The sequence below is a fragment of the Trachypithecus francoisi genome, unplaced genomic scaffold, assembly GCF_009764315.1.
Source record: "Trachypithecus francoisi isolate TF-2019V2 unplaced genomic scaffold, Tfra_2.0 Lachesis_group4, whole genome shotgun sequence".
In the NCBI taxonomy this organism is placed as follows: domain Eukaryota; kingdom Metazoa; phylum Chordata; class Mammalia; order Primates; family Cercopithecidae; genus Trachypithecus; species Trachypithecus francoisi.
The window spans coordinates 123,001,357-123,022,152 of NW_022681469.1; the positions used below are offsets into that span (position 1 = coordinate 123,001,357).

Genomic DNA, 20,796 nt, shown 5'->3' on the forward strand with positions numbered 1-20,796 from the left:
TTTTGAATGGTTACAACTACGGTTTGTTTATCCATTCACCTATTGATGTACATTTGAGTTGTTTGCAGTTTTAGAAACATTGCACATCTGCTAGGAGCATTCATAGGTAGCTCTTCATGTAGACATGTACTTTAATTTCTCTTGGGGAAGTACCTAGGAGTAGAATGGTTGGATCATATGGTCCATGTACTTAGAACTTTTAAAGAAACCACCAAACTGTCTTCCAAAGTGGTTGTGCTATTGCATATTCTCACCAGTAGTGTACGTATGAGTGTCCTCTGCATCCTTGCCCACTCTTGGTAGGCTCATTCTTTTTTATTTCAGCCATTTTATATGTATGTAGTGGTATCTCATTGTGGTTTTAAGTTGTATTTCCCTGATGACTACTGATGTTAAGTATCATTTTATGTATTAATTCACCTTCCAGACAGATATCTTTTTTTTTTTTTTTTTTTTTTTGAGATGGAGTCTCACTCTGTCGCCCAGGCTGGAGTACAGTGACGCAATCTTGGCTCACGGTAACCTCCACCTCCTGGGTTCAAGCGATTCTCCTGCCTCAGCCTCCAAGTAGCTGGGATTACAGGCACGTGCCACCATGCCCAGCTAATTTTTTTGTATTTTTAGTAGAGACAGGGTTTCACCCTGTTAGGATGGTCTCGATCTTCTGACCTCGTGATCCATGCACCCTGGCCTCCCAAAGTGCTGGAATTACAGGCGTGAGCCACCACACCCGACCCCAGATATCTTCTTTAGCAAAATATCTTTTGCTTATTTAAAAAATTGGATTGTTTCCTTTTTTAGTTTTGAGATTTTTTTTTTTTTTTTTTAAGATGGAGTCTTGCTCCATTGCCCAGGCTGGAGTGTAATGGTACAGTCTCGGCTCACTGCAACCTCCACCTCCTAGGTTAAAGCGATTCTCCTGCTCAGCCTCCCGAGTAGCTGGAATTACAGGCGCCTACCACCACACCTAGCTAAGTTTTGTATTGACCAGGCTGGTCTCGAACTCCCAACCTCAGGCAATCTGCCTGCCTTGGCCTCCCAAAGTGCTGGGATTACAGGTGTGAGCCTTCGTGCCTGGCCCAAGAATTTATTAAATTAATATATTCTATATCCAGAACTTATACATTTAAAAAATATTTTTCCATTCTGTGGCTTATCTGTTAATGTATTTTTTACTCTCCTGGTAACTTTATTTTCTTGACAGTGTCTTTTGAAGAGCAAAATTTTAATTCTTGATGAAGTATAATTTATCAGTTTATTATTTTATGGATTATGCCTTTGGTGTCATACCTGAGAAATCTTAGCCTAACCCAAGATTACAAGTTTTCTCTTAGAAGTTTTATGGTTTTAGGTTTTACATTCAGGTTTATAATATAGTTTGTGTTAGTTTTTTCTATTCAGATTCAAGTATGGATTAAAATTTTGCATATAATTACCTATTCTATCACCATTTGTTTAAAAGACTTATTTTTCTGTAGAATAGCTTTTGCCTGAAAATCAGTTGTTGATATATGTGTGGGTCTCTTTCTGGACTATTCTGTTCCTGTGATCTGTTTTTCTATCTTTATGCCAATACAGTGATGCAATTTTAATGTGGTGTGAAAGATGGCAGTACAGAGCACCTGACTTGCTCCTCCTCTAACCTACTTTACTATAGTAGTTCATTGATTTGCCTGTTTCCCTAGATAAGCAGCCTGAGTTTAGGAATTCTTTCTTAGATATTTCCAACAGATGGCAATGTGTATGCACATAGTAGGTGTTTTGATATTTGTTTTTAAAAGATGTGAACCTTAGGGATTACTGTTTGAATGCCATCCTGGATGCCTTGCACATTCCTACAGATAGTAGTCTTCTCTACTTTCTCAAAAGTTTAGACTCTGAAAATCTGTTCATGAAGTCCATTTGCTCAAAAGCCCAAAGTTGGGGACTGTTGTGAACATATCTATCTAGAGTTGGTAGTTTTCTAATGTTTCATTTCTTATCATTGGAGACTCATTATTGGTGGAATCAGTGTTTGTAAAACCATTCAAACACAAGTACAAATGGTATACAATAAACCAGCAAGGGATTTGACAGACCAAAATGACAGGACACAGCCATTATGTCATTGATGGGGACAGGCAAAGCAATTTTTTCTTTTTCTCCTGGCTTCTTTGCTATTTTCTTTAACAATTTTCTTAAAGGTCTACTAAGATCAGATAACTAACCGAAGAGGCTCTGTTTAAATTGCAAGCCCCATTCACACATATACACGCAGTTGGACACATGCAGACACGTTTACCACAAATGCTTTGTAAGTGACGGACTGCCCTCAGGTTAGTTTGCTTGGAAAAATCAGACAGACTTTCTATAACCCACTTCATGCGAGGCAGACAAATTGTGCCCTCATTTTCTATTGTCTCTGGCTTCGTCTGTAATCAGCAAATGGAGCCCTGCAGCTTACATAGTGTTTCATCTGCAATTTGTTACTCTCCCTTAGTTTGCACAACATTGAACTATCTCATTTTGAAATTCAAGAGCGGTGAGGAGGCCTTTGGTGGAAGATTGTAATTTGGGAGAAGGGAAAGTCAAGAGCAAGATCGCCTATTCTGAAGAAGACTGGGTGTTGAAGGAAATTGCCTTTGTCAGTCTCTGAGCCTCTCCACATATGTGCTACTGTGACCCTGCCCTCCATCACCAGTGACCTAAAAATCACATAATTTCAACTATTCTCCAAACCTCTTCACATCTGTTGTGCATGGCTTGTACACTTACCCCCTCTATTGCCAGCCGATATGTCTAAATCTTTTTGCCGCTCAGCCAGCCTCCTGTTGGTGGCTCCCTGGCTTTCTTGCTTTCTTTCCTGCTTCTTTTATGACTGTCAAATGAATGCCTTAAAGCATTTTTTTTTTTTTTTTTTTTTTACAGATTTCTTTCTTATCCTTCTGCCTTCTTGCCTTTCTTTCCTAGTGCTTGTGTAGGGGAGGCAGTTTTTTATCTTTACCCTGTTAGGGTCTCTAGCTGAGCCTGAGTATTAAATTGATGTAAAATAGATTAACAGAAGAAAGGCATGTGGATTTGGACATGTCTATAGGAGCCCCCACAGGAAAATGAAGACCCAAAGAAGTGGCAAATGTTGAATGTTTATTTAGTAGGTTGAACAGAGTGGCAGTTGTGGAAAAGTAACTAAAATAAATGGTGAGGCTAAAGGAAGCTAAGAGTTAATAAGATCTGTTGGTACAAATGTTTCTGTCTGGACTCCCCATCTCTGGAAATGAGAAAATTTCTTCTTTCCTACTATAGGGAGATCATCTTTCACATGAGAGTTTTCTCCCATCTCAGGTGTTTCTGGTGATAATGTTTCTTTTCTCGTGTCTCTTTTGTATCTGTTGTTTTTCAAGTGCCTTTAGTTTAAAATAATCCTTAGGCCTAAATAGCATGTTTTGGGGTGGCATGTTCTGCCACTCTTCTTCATTTACTAATGCTTTCCTTGCAAAATATGAGGTACAATCATCTTATTTTCAAAACAGTCTTCAGGTAGTTCTGACGGACAGTTTCTCTTGCGAACCACTAGCCTAGATCATGGTAGACGAATGAATCAACAGGCCTTTGAAAATTGCCATTCATTGATCCCAATAAGTTATTTTATATACCAGATAATTTCCCTCCCCATATTATAGCAATACTGGAGACTGCCCAGGTTTCCTGAAGGAAGTTCTTAAATTAGTGCTACTGGTTAGTTGGTGGAGGAAAGCATTGGTGGGTGTATATATACACACAATTACACATGCGTGTAGTCATGTATGCAACTCTTGTGACTGTTGATAAGATGATTACTTTATAATCAGTCTTTGTCTTTGATTCTTAATGCTTATAATAGTTTTTTGTCATTTTTCCCCAAGACAGTCAGTGAAAAAATTAAATGCTTGTTTTACTTTATAAATAGTAAGCAGTCAGTACATGTTTGTAGAGGGAATGAACAAACAGGGGTCTGGTTTATTCAGGATTTGTACCAAAAAGTCTATATAGTAATTTATAAATAAAGATCTACCTCTGAAAAAAATAAAGATAATTTCTAGTCTTTGAAAATATAAGCGTGTTACATAATAGAAAGTTTTTATAGACTCTTCATTTCTTCTTACCTCTTAAGCCACCACCTCTAGACACAGTTTGATCCTCTCTCTCTTCTTCCCTCCCCCAGAGTGGAAAATCTTAATATTAATTGGAGCTAAGATGATTGTACTATTGCTGCTAAGACTTCAGCAGGTCTCTTACAAGCTAATATCACGGCATGGGGTCCATTTGCTCTGTGTAGCTATTCTGCAGTGCAGTGAGAATTCCTTGATTAATATGCTACATGAAAATAAAATGGATTTGGAAAAAATTATAACATACTCTCATAAATATTAATTCACATTTGTATGGAATTGCACGTAATTTTCAATATACTTTGGAAGCACCTTCAGTATGAGAGATTTGGTCTCCAAAGAGAATGGCATAATTTTTTTAAAAGCACAGTGGAAACGTTATTAAGCATCATATATTTATTAATCTGATACTCTACATGCATATGATGCAGGGCAGTAGGTGGGTTGTGTGACAAAGAAAGAAGTTTTATACCCTATGGGGAGTTTTTATATTACACTTAGAAGTGGTACAATTTAATCACATTATATAGAAGCAGCCCATGATGGAACTCACCTGGCTCCCTCTGCTAGTGTTGCCATTATTCCTGAGTGTCTTTTTATGACAGCTATTTTGGTTACATGTGAGACTAAACATGGAACATTTTTGAGCTGAGCAGATGCCTGGCATAGCTGACTGAAGTTGTGGACACTGGACACAGGAATTCAATTCAGCAGCCATTCATTGAACGTTTACTATGTGTTAGGCATAGCATGCAAGGCTGTGAAATCAATGGCCATGTGCGCTTGCTTTGATCTTGACTTGTCCCCTAAAACACTTTTCACCACATCCTCATTGCCTCAGGAGAGCTACCTCTCCGATGGTAGAGGGTTAATCGTCTGTAGTGCTAGCAGCTGGAAGTTAGGCCAGAAGCCACTTATTTGCCTTGTAGACTGTTATCTTTGATATCTTCTTGCTCTAAGGATAAGGCCTTTCCCCTTTTCTGTGGTTTCTTGCTGTTTGCTGTGATCCTTCGTGTATACCAGCAGTGCACACTAGATTCCTTGGTTTCCTGCTTCTATCACCTTTTCTGGCTTGCTACACTGTATATTAGAGACAGCTTAGGCTATTTTAAAATCAGTATTGTGCTTTATAGGTTTGGATGTTTTAACTAGTTGACTCCTTTATTTATGTATTTATTGACCAATACATTGACCACCTATTATTTGCCTGGCTTATGTGAAGCACTTATGTGAAGCACTGGGGTTACTGAGATGAACTACTTAGTCCCTGCCCTCTTTCGCATTCTTTCAAGAGATCATGCACCCAGCTGCCTCAAGGCCTTTGCACAAGCTCTTCTCTCTGTTAAGCCTTTCAGATCTAGGTCAAATGACAGTCATTTTCTCAGCTCTGACCCTCTCCTCTGGACTATATCATTTCCCTTAGTTTTAGCACCCATAACCTATCCTTTAGCAGTGTTAACTTAGTTTGCAATTATATATTTGTGCGATTTGATTAGTATTTGTCCTGTAAATTCTAGGCTCTATGAGGGTGGTGACTTTTCCCCACAGCATTATCATCCTAAACATAGGTCAGTGCTACGTTTGTACTTGGCGTATACTAGGCACACAAAACATAGTTGTTGAATGAGTGAAGGCCTGAGAATAGAGTACTTTGTATTATAAGAAAGGTCTCCCTGAGTGGGCAACACTGCTAAGAGTCATTGAACTAGGAAAGGGAGGAGTGTGTAAGAGAGGCCTTTTGAGGCCAAGGCAAATCAGTGTAAAGGCCTGAGTTAGTTTGTCCAGGCTGCATTAGCAAAATGTCATAAACTGGGTTGCTTATAAACAAGAAACATTTATTTCTCACAGTTCTGGAGGCTGGGAAGTCCAAGGTTGAGGCACCAGCAGATTCTGTGTCTGGTGAGAGCTTGTTCCTCATGGATGGTGCCTGTTCTCACGTGGTAGAGGTGCAAACAGACTCCCTTAGGCCCTTTATAGGGGCACTAATCCCCTTCACAAGGGTTGCACCCTTGTGATCCGATCCAATCAACTCCCAAAGTCCCCCATCTCCTGGCCAACATGGTGAAACCTCGTCTCTACTAAAAATACAAAAAAAAATTAGCTAGGTGTGGTGGCAGGCATCTGTAACCCCAGCTACTCAGGAGGCTGAGGCAGGGAATTGCTTGAATGGGGAGGCGGAGGTTGCAGTGAGCCAAGGTTGTGCCATTGCACTACGACCTGGGCAACAAGAGCAAACTCTGTCTCAAAAAAAAAAAAAAGAAATTCTGGGGAGACACAAACATTCAGATCATAATAAGGCTCAAGGTCTCAAACTAATAAGTATGGCTGATTTGGGGAGAGACATCAGGGAGTACCATGCATGTAAAGTTGGGAGTGCTGGTATATTGGAAGCAGCCGAATAGTTACCTTGAGAAAATTGGATGTGAAAGGGAGGAAAAAGAGCAGTATTTTAAGGAGAAATGAGTAAAAGGAAATTTCTATTTTGGTTTTGTTTTATTTTTAAATGTACATTTAGATAGTAAATTTAATTGTTCATTTAAAAATAAATAATATAATTGGATTGTTTGACATACAAAAGATACACGTTTGAGGTAATGGATACCCCATTTACCCTGATGTGATTATTACACATTGCATGCTTGTGTCAAAACATCTAATGTAAGCCATAAATATATATGCCTACTATGTACCCCAGAAATTAAAAAAAAAATTAAGTGCATTTAGGACTGCAGAAACTGAGGAACTGTGGTGAGGCTTCATGAGGGGGATTTTCTGTGTTAAGAGGATTAGATCCACTAGTTTCCAAATAAGTGAGTGCCAAAACATTTTCATTTTTTTGCTTAGTGTGTGCATCATTTCTCACAGGGCAGAGGATATTTGCATGTATGTGGTTTGTTTGATGTTCTGAGAGCCCATTTTGCACGTGGTCTCAGAGTTGTAGTGACTTACTCCATGTCTCATCATGAATAATATCAGTGTCTGGACACTAAAAGCCCAGGTCTTTTGGAACTTTGGTGTGAACTGAGCTGCCTGGAGGCACAGAACTCTATCAGGTTATGTGGCCTGAAATGCTCACCTGTAGCTTCTACAGATGCAGTTCCCCATTCAAGGACATTAATTTCCCATTTCCTACCCACCTCCCCATCCCCAACCACACACAGGAATAAATAAAAAGTTGCTGTTGATCTTGGTGGTAATATTGTTGTTACATTTTGCAAAGAAAATGGAAATAAGGATGCTTAGAGAAACGTGGTAAAAAAAATATAATGCATTAAGGAAACATTTTAATCATATGAATAGATAGTTCCTTTCTTGCTGGCTCACATCCACCTGGACCTGATAAATTCAGTTGGGTGCTATTTCTTTTGAATTGAGCATGCACTTAGTGCTCATTTTCTGAAACATAAATGATGTACCAACATGGGAAATGAGTAGATTGCACTTCCTTGGGGAATGTCATTGTGTGCTGGACCCAACACCAAATCAAGCAGAAAGCTACTATCCCAGGGAGCAGTGAAATCACTTTTGATGCATATCCTTGTGTTTTGTTTAGTTTCCTACCCAGTAATAATAGAAAGGATATATGCCATCACAAATATATATATATATATATATTTGTGATGGCATTAAGGATTCAGGAAAATTGAAAGCCATGTTTCTTAGTTTTAGGTCTTCTCCATATCCCACTTTCCTATCCCTCTTCCACTTAGTAGTAATACCCTTTAGTATTTAGCCTATATTTTGGGTGTGACCCTAGATACCTTTGTAACCACCACTTCCCTTTCCTTTTCTTCTTTCCTACAGAAAGATGTAGCACTTAAGCCTCAGGAACGTGTGGAGAAACGCCAGACGCCCCTGACCAAGAAGAAACGAGAAGCACTTACCAATGGCTTGTCCTTTCATTCAAAGAAGAGCAGACTCAGCCACCCACACCACTACAGCTCAGATCGAGAAAATGACCGCAATCTCTGCCAGCACCTTGGGAAGAGAAAGAAAATGCCGAAGGCACTCAGGCAGGTGAGGAAACTTGGGTTTGCTCTTTCCTGTGGCCGCAAAATCCCTTCCTTAGGTGCTTCCTCTACTGTGGTTCTTCGTAACAGGTGGAGAAGATACCCTTGGTGGGATGCTGAAGTGGTTGTCCAACAAAGCTGTGTGCGTGCTTTTAAAAGAATCTAAAACCCAATCTCAGTGCTTTTTATGAGGATTTGAAACTTCAGCATGGGCGCTTTCAGTCAGATATGCTTTGTGCAACAAAGCTTGATGCTAGTGATACTGGTATTTAGGGCAGACCTGTCTTAATAGTTGTCAAGATGGACTGGCTTGTAGGGGAGATATCTTTGCAATTAGGATAAATGGAACAGGTAGATTTCATCCTGTGCATTGTGCATCTCATGGTTCTAAGGTGCTAAAATGATTGCCTGTGTGTGAGAAGTGCCTTGCTAAGATTTATATTTTCTGGGGAAGCTCAGATATTGTGGCATCTGGGAAGGCAATGGCAAATAAATGAATTTGCCTTTTGGTATCTTAGTTGTTCTCCATAGGCTATAATTAAAGACTGTCTTTGTGATCTGTTGATTGTATGAACGTCTGATAGTGAGGCTTACTGGCCTGTTAATAATTAGGTTTCAGTGATCCACAAGAAAGTATAGCTCTTGGCATTTGGGAAGCCTTTCTGCCTGTGGAAATCCCCACATGAGATGGATTAATAATGAGATATGAAGCTGTTTATAGCAGTTTTTCTGCACAAATCCAGAGGCTTCAGTGCCTGTCAAGTTAGTTACCTGTGTCCTGGGTGTGTTTTATTTATTTTTTGGCAGGACCATTGGGTAGGATTGACTATTACTGAAGAAAGCAGAGGAAGGAATTGTGGTTTACAGAGCAGGTGCTGCTAATTAGAAGTGGAACAGGTAATTTTTGGTTTGCAGATGTTTCTCTGCAGAGGCAGGGAGATCTGGGATCAAACAAAACAATGGTTCCCAAACCTCACAGATCTTTAGAATAATATAATTAGAGCTACTAAACCCAGATTTCTGGCCCTTCTTTAGGACCTAATGACATTTGTAGTTTTAGGAAGTTTCCTATTTGAAAACAGCCTGCTTGGAAGTCACTCTTACAAAGAATCAAGGGCGTATTTGGGTGACGGCTTTTAGTTAAAAGATTGGAAAGATCGAAAGCCTCAATAGGATGTAGTGGGCAGTTTGGAGTCAGAATTCTGCCTCATACATAGTGAAGGATATAATCCTGGTAAAACATCTGGGGTGATGGGTTTCAGATGGACCCAGAAGGCTTCCAAGGTAATACCCTAAATCTGACAACCAGCACAGTGTTTCTAAAGGTACACTTGTGTCCTGAAACGCCAGACTGGAGTTATAATAGTAATGATTAACATTCACCTAATGCATACCATGCTCCATTCAGTGAGGGAGTTTTTGTAGTATAACCTATAATTTGTACAACAACCCTGACTAGTAGGTAATATCATGGTTACTTAACAGCTGTGGAAACTAGGGCTCAAAGAGATAAAGGGACTTGTCTGAGGCCTTGGCAATGAGGGAAGGAGCCGGGGTTTAGACTCAGATATCTCTAGTTCCGTGGCTTCCTCTGTTTTCCATATTTGGATGAAGTTTTATTTATTTTGTTCCCGATAGGGAGTTGGGGAGAGGGAGAAAAGCCTAAGTTCTATAAAAGGTGATGTTCCTGTGGTATTTGTGACTCCTAATTTATGCCTCTCTGTGTGAGATACGTGAGAAAAGTAATTAATCTCAGTGGAGAGAGATTGCAATGTAACCACCCCCCTCTCCCTCAGGGCCCCCCTCCCAGCAGGGTAAGAAGGAAGGCTTCTTATTCTGAGTTAACACCAAGCTGCGGATCTTCATCCTTGAATCTTTTTATTTTAGACATGATCTGACTTTTCTATTTTGTGTCCTCAAAATTATTCTTTCTATTTCTTTCTACTTCTTCAAGACTTTCAAGGTCCTCTGGTGACAGATTTTTATGATCAGAAAAGAAGACTAGGACTTAAGCATCTTAAATTTGAGTTGCCTTTGGTCTTAATGGCCAACTTTCTGGTACTAATGGTATTTGAAATCAAAGCTATCTTTCTTTTAGGTAACATATTTGGAAAAGCAAATATTTTGACTCTTTATGAGTCATGGAAAAGGAAAGCATGAATTGTATCTTTGGCACTATGTAAAACTTTTAAAAACAAGGACTATTTTCTTATCTTCAGTGTTGATGCCAAAATATGCTGTCCAATCAATTGTTATATTTCTGGTAAGAAGGAATGCAGAAGGTGATAATTGAGATAAGGCCATAATACTTCTCATTTTTAATATTCTTAGGATCACTTGTGCTATTATGAAATCCCAAACAAGTCACTGTCTGGTAACTGCCCATCTGGAAAATGAAGGGCTTGGAGTTGAATGTTTCTTAGGCTCCTCCCTCTGGGTCCCATAGTTTTTTAAATTTGTGAATAACACAAATACAGTGTCGTAGAGGTCTGTAAAGGAGTCTGTAGGTCTGAAGGTAATGCTGTTTTGGGGTCAGTCTGTAACTGATAGGCTCTGTGAAGACATTGATTGATTGATTGATTGATTGATGGAGTCTCGCTCTGTCGCCCAGGCTGGAGTGCAGTGGCCGGATCTCAGCTCACTGCAAGCTCCGCCTCCAGGGTTTACGCCATTCTCCTGCCTCAGCCTCCTGAGTAGCTGGGACTACAGGCGCCCGCCACCTCGCCCGGCTAGTTTTTTGTATTTTTTAGTAGAGACAGGGTTTCACCGTATTAGCCAGGATGGTCTCGATCTCCTGACCTCGTGATCCGCCCGTCTCGGCCTCCCAAAGTGCTGGGATTACAGGCTTGAGCCACTGCGCCCGGCTATTTTTAATATTTTTTTTTCTTTAAAATTTTGTTTTCATGTAATATGAAGACATTTAAAGGAGAGGTGTAAGATGCATTTGGTAGTGGGAGGGAGGGGAGTGGTCCTTTGTGTGTCAGCCCAGACAAATGCCATCTGTTATGTGATCATTGGTAAAGAGTGACACATGAGTGTTTAATGACCACAGTAGATGTTCAAAAAGCTTGTCTGAAGAATACTTGTGATTGCTTTCCTGTCATCCTAGATGCCTGTAAATATCACAATTACTTTATTGCCTGCCTTTGCGTCTTATCAGGTAAAGAAACTGAATCTGACCATCTTAGCTGGGAGGGGACCTTGAGATGAGAGTGAGCTTTGGGGAGCATTTCTACATTAATGGATTGTCATTTAGTGCCTGTTCTTGAGAACTACAGATGAAATAGGGACGAGGCGAGAACTTAGTCTTTATTTCTGACTTGGTGAGAGTGAATTAGGTTTGCATCTTATTAGGAAATGGTACTTCCTGAGCAGACAACTTAATGCATAGCTTTCCTGTAATTATGGGAAGATGTTACTCCTTAGTAGAGAGGAAAAATAGGATTTTTTTTTTCTGAGACTCCGTTGAAGGCAACTAATCTTTTTACTCTGAGAGTGCAATTATAATACTTTTATAGGAAAGATGTGTAGTTCTAAAACCAAACTGCTTATTCCTTCACTTCCCTGGTTATAAAACCCAAGTTCTTGTGATGTTGTTCCATACTGCCAAAAGAAAGCTTTTAAACTGACACTTATTTGTTGGATAATGTTTTTAAGTATAAATACATACTGCCTTAGAAGATGCTGAGGTGGCACTTGTCTTGCAAATTGTTGCACTTTTTGATATGAGAAATTTGAATACTCTTCTTACTTCCCAAAGGGGTTAAAAATTATGAAGAAATGGATAAGTTACCTCTTATACAACTCTTATACAAAATAGAGCATGTCTTTCTGACCTCTGTAAATGAACTACTTGTTCATGATGTAAGCACTTAAACATGGTATATAAAAAGTTTTATCATTTACTTACAAGGACATGGTACCTTTTTTTTTTCTCGATGTAGATATAGGGGTGGGAAAAGCAAAAGAGGTTGCAGAGGTCCTCTCCTTAAGGAGCTTTATTCTCTAATTGAGGGACTAAGTCATAATGAAACCACTGAGGAACACAAGGAAGTCACGTGTTGCTAAACCGATAAGCCAAATTAAAACTTCCTGAGAAGCACTTTGGGGAAACGTAACCCTTCCTAGGGCATTGAGTTTAGTTTCAGTATGTCTAACTTCTAGACCATGGGGAATTCTTTAAAAATTTAGGACTTTGTAGTTTAAAACACATAGAGAGAGCAAAAGGGTTTTAAAAATAGAGTACCAATGATGAAAAGTTGATGAGCATTCGGAGAACTCTCAGATTTGGCTCTGACTGAATTTCTAAATCTCCATTTAGTCCATTAGTTTGTCCTTTCTCTGTAGTATGAACTGAGCCAGAGGACATATGCTTAGTGAGCTAGAAGGCATTTTTAGGTTATATGAACTCTTCTAACAGACACCAAGATAAATCATCAAAATAAATCCTGTGGTCTCCCTCCTTCACTGAATTTTAGGTGCCAAAATGCCATTCATCTTAGGGCAGAATTTCCTAAAAAAGAGGCAACCTGTTGAGATTGCTTTAGTCAAAGAAGAACATCATTTTAGAGGAAAGTAGAGGAATTTGTGAATATTTCAGGATCCTATTGGTAGACTCTAAACTTGTTGGTAAGGATGGCTTATGTGGGAATGCCTTATGTGGTTTAAAATCTTTATACTAGTTAATCTGAGTAGGTATTTCTTGTTAGGAACAAAAATTTGCTCTTCTCTCTCTGAAAATCTAGTATGGTGGGAGATTTATAGTTGACATTGGAAACTGTAGACACCAAAATTGTCTACTGCTTTCTAGGAAGAAGAGGGATCCATCCCAGTGCCAGGCGTTTAAAATTAGATAGATTACTAGAACTCTGCATGGTGGTTGCATCTGCTTCGTGTATTGACATTTCACGTTGGTCTTCCTTGGAGTAAGTGATAGTGGTGCTATACACTAAGAGCCCAGGTGACTGGGCCACCTGCTCTTTCCACCTGTCCTGATGGAACAGTCTATCCCAGCCCATGGTCTTTCCTATTGAGAGTGTTTACTACCAGAGGCTGGTCCCTTATTTCAGCATGGCTTAGACTTATCCTGTTGTCTGAGGAGTTTTCTGTCAGATTTGTTACTAGTAGAAGTTATCTTGCAATGGAGGATTTATAATGGAAAACTTTGATTAAACAGATCCAGTTCAAGTCTCATTTCTGAAGATATGCTAATTAGTTTTTGATGGAAATCTAGGCCAGAAATCACACAGGTATTTATCCAGTTTGACTCTAGAGCCTACTGGTTTCTGAAAATCAGAGCATTTGAGACACTAATGTAATTTGGGATTTTACTGTCATAATGAAAAGACATAAACTTTGCTATGTGCTCTTTCATACATATTTTGTTATAATAGTTAGATGTCTGCTGGTACCTTGAACGAGTATTAAGAAATGTCAGTTAAACCATTTTTACCTCATACTTCAAAATTTCAAGTTTAACATGTTAATTGGGATTTCATTTGCTTTCGAAAAATTGTGTAGTCATGTGAAGGTTACAAGCTAAGGTATCAAATAAAATTATTTATATGTTTTTCCCTTTTATGAATTTAAGTTGCATACTACTTATTCCCCTTGCCTAAAGTACAGAAATAAGAAAAACCATAAGGAAAGATGGAGGGAATAAAAGATTGGCTTATGATCTCTCTTGGAATCTTGATTGACTTGAATAAGTTGCTAGTTTTAACATCAGGTAATTGAGGAACTCCAATCTAGGCTTGTCTCTGTTCAGGAATTATTCATGTATTATATTGGAAGTATTGGTTTGTAACTGGGATTGGTAACCCTGACACTAATATAATAATGAGTTATATGAAAGATGTTTTGCTTTTGTTTTTATCTTGAGCATTTAGAAACAGGTTTATTGGAATTTTTCATTTTGTGTCTTTTAACTCTACTTCGTTGCTATGAGCCCTGAATGTTGGGAATAGTGAGCATAAACATCAGTTAACTTTAGTGAGATACATCTTTGGAATGTTATGGGCAGTAATAATTTTATCCTAAATGACATTTGTAATTTTAAATAAAAATTTAATAAAAATTGACTATAAAAAGGACATAGCACATGTATTAGGATTCTCTGGAGAGCAAGTACCAACAGAATTTATATGTAGATAGATAGTAGATACATAAGAGGGGATTCATTTGGGGAATTCGTTCACATGATTATGGGGGCGGAGAGGTCCCATAACAGGCCTTCTGCAAGCTGGAGATCCGGGGATTCACAGTATGACTCAGACCAAGTCTGAAGGCCTGAGACTGGGGTAGTCCTCGAATCCAAAGCCTAGAGAGCCTAGAGTTTTGATGACCAAGGGCAGGATGTTATTTTTTATTTTTTTATTTTTTTGAGACGGAGTCTCGCTCTGTTGCCCAGACTGCAGTGCAGTGGCGCAATCTCGGCTCACTGCAGGCTCTGCCTCCCAGGTTCCCGCCATTCTCCTGCCTCAGCCTCCCGAGTAGCTGGGACTACAGGCGCCCACCACCACGCCTGGCTAATTTTTTGTATTTTTAGTAGAGACGGGGTTGCACCATATTAGCCAGGATGGTCTCCATCTCCTGACCTCGTGATCCGCCCACCTCGGCCTCCCAAAGTGTTGGGATTACAGGCGTGAGCCACTGCACCCGGTCAAGGGCAGGAAATTATATCCCAGCTCCTGGAGAGAGAGAGACCATTTCGCCTTTCCTCTGTTTTTGTTTTATCTGAACCCCTGGCTGATTGCATGTGCCTGTCCACATGGAGGGCAGATCCTTCCCCACTTAGTTCACTCAAACTCAACATGCCAGTCTCCTCTGGAAATACCCTAACAGACATACCCAAAGATAATACTTTACCAGTTCTCTGGGTATTCTTTAATCCAGTCAAGTCGACACCCTAAATTAACCAAGACAGCACATTAACTACCACTTCATAAAATAAAACTGCAGAGAGAAAATAAGCTGAATGGGAAAAGGAACTTTAATGAAAAGAATGGGCAGTAATTCAGCTTGGGTGATCCTGATTCCTATAGGAGTTGTTCCATAAAACAGTGACCTTTTATGTTTCCCAAAGTAAGAAAATTTTATATGTGTATGTGTGCCTGCAGAACTTTATTAAGGGCCATTTGAATCCCATATATTGTTAGAAGAGTTAGGAAAGATAAAGCGATAGGAGTGATTTTCAACTCTGGCTCCCATAAATTTCTACAATGTCAGTGATTGAAGAACGAGGGAACACATCTTACTTTTAATAAGTCCTAGCCAGTGCACTTTTGGTAGTTGAGGAGGGTAGGATAGAAATCCCTTTTTTTATTTAAAACTGTGCATTTTTGTGATGATTAAATTTTACATTTTTCCCTCTTGTGATGATATAAAGTTATCTGCATGTGGCCAGATCTCAGCTACAGAACATGAAATAAGCCTCTGTATGTTCTGCATTCTAATCTCTGTTCACAGCAATCCTATATCCACACAAGTCTGTACATGACAGGTAATGAGTGGGAAGTGGGAGGAGATGGGTGACTGTGTGGTTTGCAATAGTGGTGGTGGGGAGCTGAGCAGATGGTTGTGATAGCCACATGCTGCGTGATTCCCGTGGGAGTTGATGGTGGTGACAGGCGACTCACAATGTGCTATTTACAGTTTGGGTTTGCAGTCTTTCGGTGACATCTGAATGCTCTTTAGCAACTGCTTTCATTACTGCCTTTCGAGGAGCTGTTAATTGAAAATGAAATTGTGGGTGGGCTTTAAGACAGGCAGGCGCAGGCAATTCTGTGTGGTAAATGTTACTTGAGAACTGTTGGATGTCTTCATGCCCAATTTGTAATTCATTTTCTAAGACTGTAAAATCCAAAGGTGCATTTGGAGATTCAGTTATGTATACACATAGACAAAGCTGATTGTCACACGTTGTCCAAAGGGTCAAACGTACAGTTATTGGGACGGGTGCTGTGGTTCATGCCTGTAATCTCAGCACTTTGGGAGGCTAAGGTGGGAGGATTGCTTTGAGCACAGAAATTCAAGACCAGCCTGGGCAATATGATGAGACCTTGTCTCTAGAGAAATAAAAAAATAGCCGGACGTGGTGACGCATGCCTGTGGTTCCAGTTTCTTGGGATGCTGAAGTGGGAGGATTACGAGGACCCAGGAAGTTAAGGCTGCAGTGAGCTATGTTCACACCACTGCACCCCAGCCTTGGCAACAGAGCAAGATCCTGTCTCCAAAAACAAACAAACAAACAAACAAACAAACAAAAAAACACTTATTTGCCTGGAAACCAACCTAGGGGAATGCTTGGCGATCCCAGCTGCCTGCTCGTGTCTTACCTTGTGTGGTTCTCTTTAAATGTATACAACTGTGTGAGGTTCTTATGTGAAATCTGCTGACATCTTATAGTGTTCCGTGTGAGTTTATTGTAGGACTTCATCCTCCTTTCTTCTTTTAGCTCTTCATATTGTTACTATGCAGGAATAAATGTTTGTTCTCTTGAAACTTGGGATACATTTTTCCCTTGGTATCCAAGGAGGATTCTTTCCAGGACTCCTCATGGATATTAAAAGCTGTGGATGATCAAGTTTCTTATATAAAATGTTATAGTATTTTTATGTAACCAGTGCACATCCTCTCACAAACTTTAAATCATCTCTAAATTATTTATAATACCTAATACAATGTAAAAACTATGCAATTCATTATTATATTGCATTGTTTAGGCAATAATTACAAGAAAAAGAGCCTGCACATATCCAGTATATAAGTGACCATTGTAGGCCTAATCACATTTTTGATCTGCCATTGGTTGGATCCATGGATACAGAGGGCCAACTGTGTTATATTCAAGTTCTTACATATAACATTGTTTCTTGTAAACCTTCTCATGTGATACAACTCTGTTGAAGGCAGTAGGAGCCTGGAGGCAAACAAGAGAAGAAGGAAGAGAGAGGGTGGATTTTATTGGACTTTGGCAGTGGTTGATGATCTTGATTCTCTTATGGCTGCTCCCAGCTGCAGGGTTGTGATTTGTTTCTCATCTTCAGAGTTGTTTGCTAAAGCATTAGTAGCATTACTGAAATGGTAGCTTTTGTAAATGTTTATATGTTGAATTGTTTTATTGCCCATAGCTTTGCACAGAAATCTTGTGCTGAACAAGGAATGACCTCCCTCTTGGAAATGCTGTTAACTCTCTTCTTAATTAAATATGAATATAGATGCAGTATTACTGCATTTTTTAAGCTATCCCTTGAACATTTCAGTGAACACTGTCTGGGACAAAACCATGCTGAATTACACGCTTTGACAACTATCGCTCTTTGCTCTTAGAGACCCCCCGAGGCTTGGGGTAAGGAGACATATCCCTTGCTGTACTTAACCCTCAGTCTCATTAGACCTGCTTTGCCACAGGAACCCTGCTGTTTTAATGCATTTGAGCTGCTGCTGGGTCCTAATGATTAAAAGAACCTGTCTTGGTATTCTAAATGAACTCTGGAGCATTGCCTATTGATGCAAGTGTTGATGATTTTGTATCAGGCAGATATAACTTTGTTATTTACTCTGGGACTTTTTACACCTAGGGGTGTGCATCCTCACACTAGTGCTCACAGAGACACACACAGGAGCAGAAACCAAAATAGCTCACAAATGTGGGCAAGTCCTGTGGGGGCCCACCTGATGTCTCTCAGGAGGCCTGATGAACTGTGCCATGTGGCCTTCTAGAACGTTGTACCTGCATTCATTGATCACAGCTCTGCAGAAGCTGCCACTTCTCCTATGTGCCTGCCTGCAGTGACGCTGATGTAGTAGGTCACTCTGTAATCACTGTTTGCACCTGCGTTTGCTCAGGAAGTGCTTGTGTCATACATCTTGAAATCATGTAGTACAAACCTGGACAGGTCCTAATTGCTGGTGATGGTACTGAGAGGCTGGGATTGGCTATAATTAGATAGAATAGCAATTAGCTACATTTTCTGAGTAGGGAACATACAGAATAATGTATCTCAAAGGGACATCTTTGGACCCCTATGTCAGAGCAACTGTGGATCTTTTGTTAAAATGCAGATTCCCAGGTAATCACTTTGGCATAGTCCCTTGGGTGGGGATCAGGGTGTGGCAACAAGGAACTGGAATTCCTTCAGTGACTCCAGTACAGGTGCTGCAAGAGCCATATTTTTAAATAAACTGTACTTATTTTTTATTTTCAATTAAAAATTGCCATATTGTTAGCAAAACTTGGGAAGAATCTTAAAATTGTAAAAACACATCTTGTGGAAATTAATTTTGTCAATGATTGGATCATATTTTTGTTCTGTACATTTGCTAATTGAATTATCTTCCAAAATGTATTGGCAAGAAAGAAATGTTTCTACCAGGTGATGTAGACATTATTATTACAAAAAATGATGTTTTCAAAATAGCTACTTTTTCTAGGTGTTTACTAGAATGGACCTGATAGAATAATTGTATTCTAGTATTCTCTCCTTAGGCCCACTGGCTCACTCAAATAATAGCTGTTTATAAAGATGCTAACGGGAATTTTTTATTTTTCATTTTTTTAAGTTCTAATTTTTTGTTTTTTCCCTTCTGTAGACAATGATGATGAGTTCTTAAGGTTTGTACATTTTTTGAACTCTTCAAATTACAAAAATTGGCAATATTTGGTACTGGGGGTCAAGTGTGAAAGAAATCTGAAAATATTGCTCATATCAGTGGAGACTAAAGACTGTTTGTTATTTTCTTCATTACCAGCAAAGCTTCAGTTTAATAAAAATATAATTGAATTTACAGTTTTGATTCCACAAATTCAAAAAGAAATATTTTCCTTTCTAAAGCCAAACAGAATAAAAATTCTCATAAGAAGTTTTGTTTAAGTAGCAAAACCTATTCTTAGGATTTAACGATTGCCTGAGATGTGTCAACAGTAGGTAGCGTTTTTTTTTTATATATTGCTCTGAGGCCAAGAATGCCATTTCCCTGGAGATGAGTGCAAAATAATCTACTGAATAGTTGCTAATGAAATTATTATATGAGAAAGATTATTAATAATGACTTTTGATTTTAAAAAATACTATCATCACATTTCCCTAAGAAATAATGATGATGATGAAAAAAGCAGTTGCTTTGAAATACAAAGCTGGGTGGTAATGGGCCTGGTGTGCACTGCTGGAAGGTTGAATGGTACTTTGTGAAACTTCAGCAGCCCACTTGCATAATTTATCATTACCTGTCCCCTACCTCTCTCTACTTAATTCTGAATCTGTATTTCTCAGATAAACATGGCAGTAGGGAAGATAGGGAAAGGTGTCTAGGGGATGTGATTATATGGATGTTTTTTAAGGGGAATGTATTGGTGTCATGGGATCCTTGGAATGTCACCTTGCCAGCTGGAATCCTCTGTGGCAGGGGTACCTTCTGCCTGAGTATTGCTCATGCTCGCTGGGCTTGTTCTGCCCAGTTGGCCCGACAGGCTGCACTTGGCTCATGCTACTGGCCTGGATCCCACACCTGCCACGGGCGAGCCAGGCGTAGAGTGGCAAGGGGTGTGTGGGTGAGTATATTAGTCCTTTTTCATGCTGCCAATAAACAAATAGCTGAGACTGGGCAATTTACAAAAAAAGAGGTTTAATGGACTTACACTTCCACATGGCTGGGGAGGCCTCACAATCATGGCAGAAAGCAATGAGGAGCAGGTCACATCTTATGTGGACAGTGGCAGGCAAATAGAGAGAGCGCTTGTGCAGGGAAACACCTGTTTTTATTTTATTATTTTATTTTTTATTTCTTTGAGACAGTCTTGCTGTGTCACCCAGGCTGGAGTGCAGTTGTGTGATCTTGGCTCCCTGCAACCTCTGCCTCCTGGTTTAAGCGATTCTCCTGCCTCGGCCACCAAGTAGCTGGGTACAGGCACCTGCCACCACACCCAGCTAATTTTTGTATTTTTAGTAGATACAGGGTTTCACTATGTTGACCAGGCTGGTCTTGAACTCCTGACCTTGTGATTCACCTGCCTTGGCCTTGCAAAGTGCTTGGATTACAGGCGTGAGCCACCACGCCTGGCCTGAACCTCCTGTTTTTAAAACCATCAGATCTCATGAGAGTTACCCACTATCACAAAAACAGCATGGGGAGGACCCCCATGATTCAATTACCTCCCTCTTGGTTCCTCCCATGATGTGTGGGAATTGTGGGAGTTACAATTCAAGATGAGATTTGGGTGGGGCCATAGCCAAACCATATCAGTGAGTGAGCTTGGGGTATGGCCATTGTGCAGAGCCCGACATGCCTGCTGCTGCTGCAGGGTGGGCAGCCCCAGGCACCGAACAGTTGCTGGCTCCATATGAGGCTGTGGCTGGACAAGATGCACTGCATGCGACTTCCACTGTGGGCACCCCTGTCTGAATGAGGGCAACAAGGGGGCACTCAGAAGCTTGGAGATGCCAGGAACCACAGAGCCCCAAAGAGGGTGTCACAGCCCTGTCTCAGGGAGCCCCTAGGTCTGGGCTCCCCAAAGGGCCGCAGCTCTTCTCTCCTTGTTAACTGCAACGTGGGGAGCAGGGGGAAAAGTGTGTTTCAGCCCCGTTTGTGTTACAGCTCATCAGTGTCGCCATTCAACAGGTCTCGAGTTCTTATCCCATGTCTAGGAAGAATGAGGTACG

At 40.0% G+C, this 20,796-nt stretch overlaps 1 protein-coding gene across 9 annotated transcripts in view; it reads left to right on the plus strand.

The window, feature by feature from the left end:
• AUTS2 (activator of transcription and developmental regulator AUTS2) overlaps nt 1–20,796 on the plus strand; it is a 1,231,856-nt gene that overhangs the window by 312,051 nt on the left and 899,009 nt on the right. For all 9 annotated transcript variants that reach the window (XM_033193305.1, XM_033193311.1, XM_033193313.1 and 6 more), the window contains exon 2: nt 7,932–8,144. In XM_033193305.1, the coding sequence (XP_033049196.1) occupies nt 7,932–8,144 (213 nt within the window). The remainder of the gene's footprint in view (nt 1–7,931; nt 8,145–20,796) is intronic.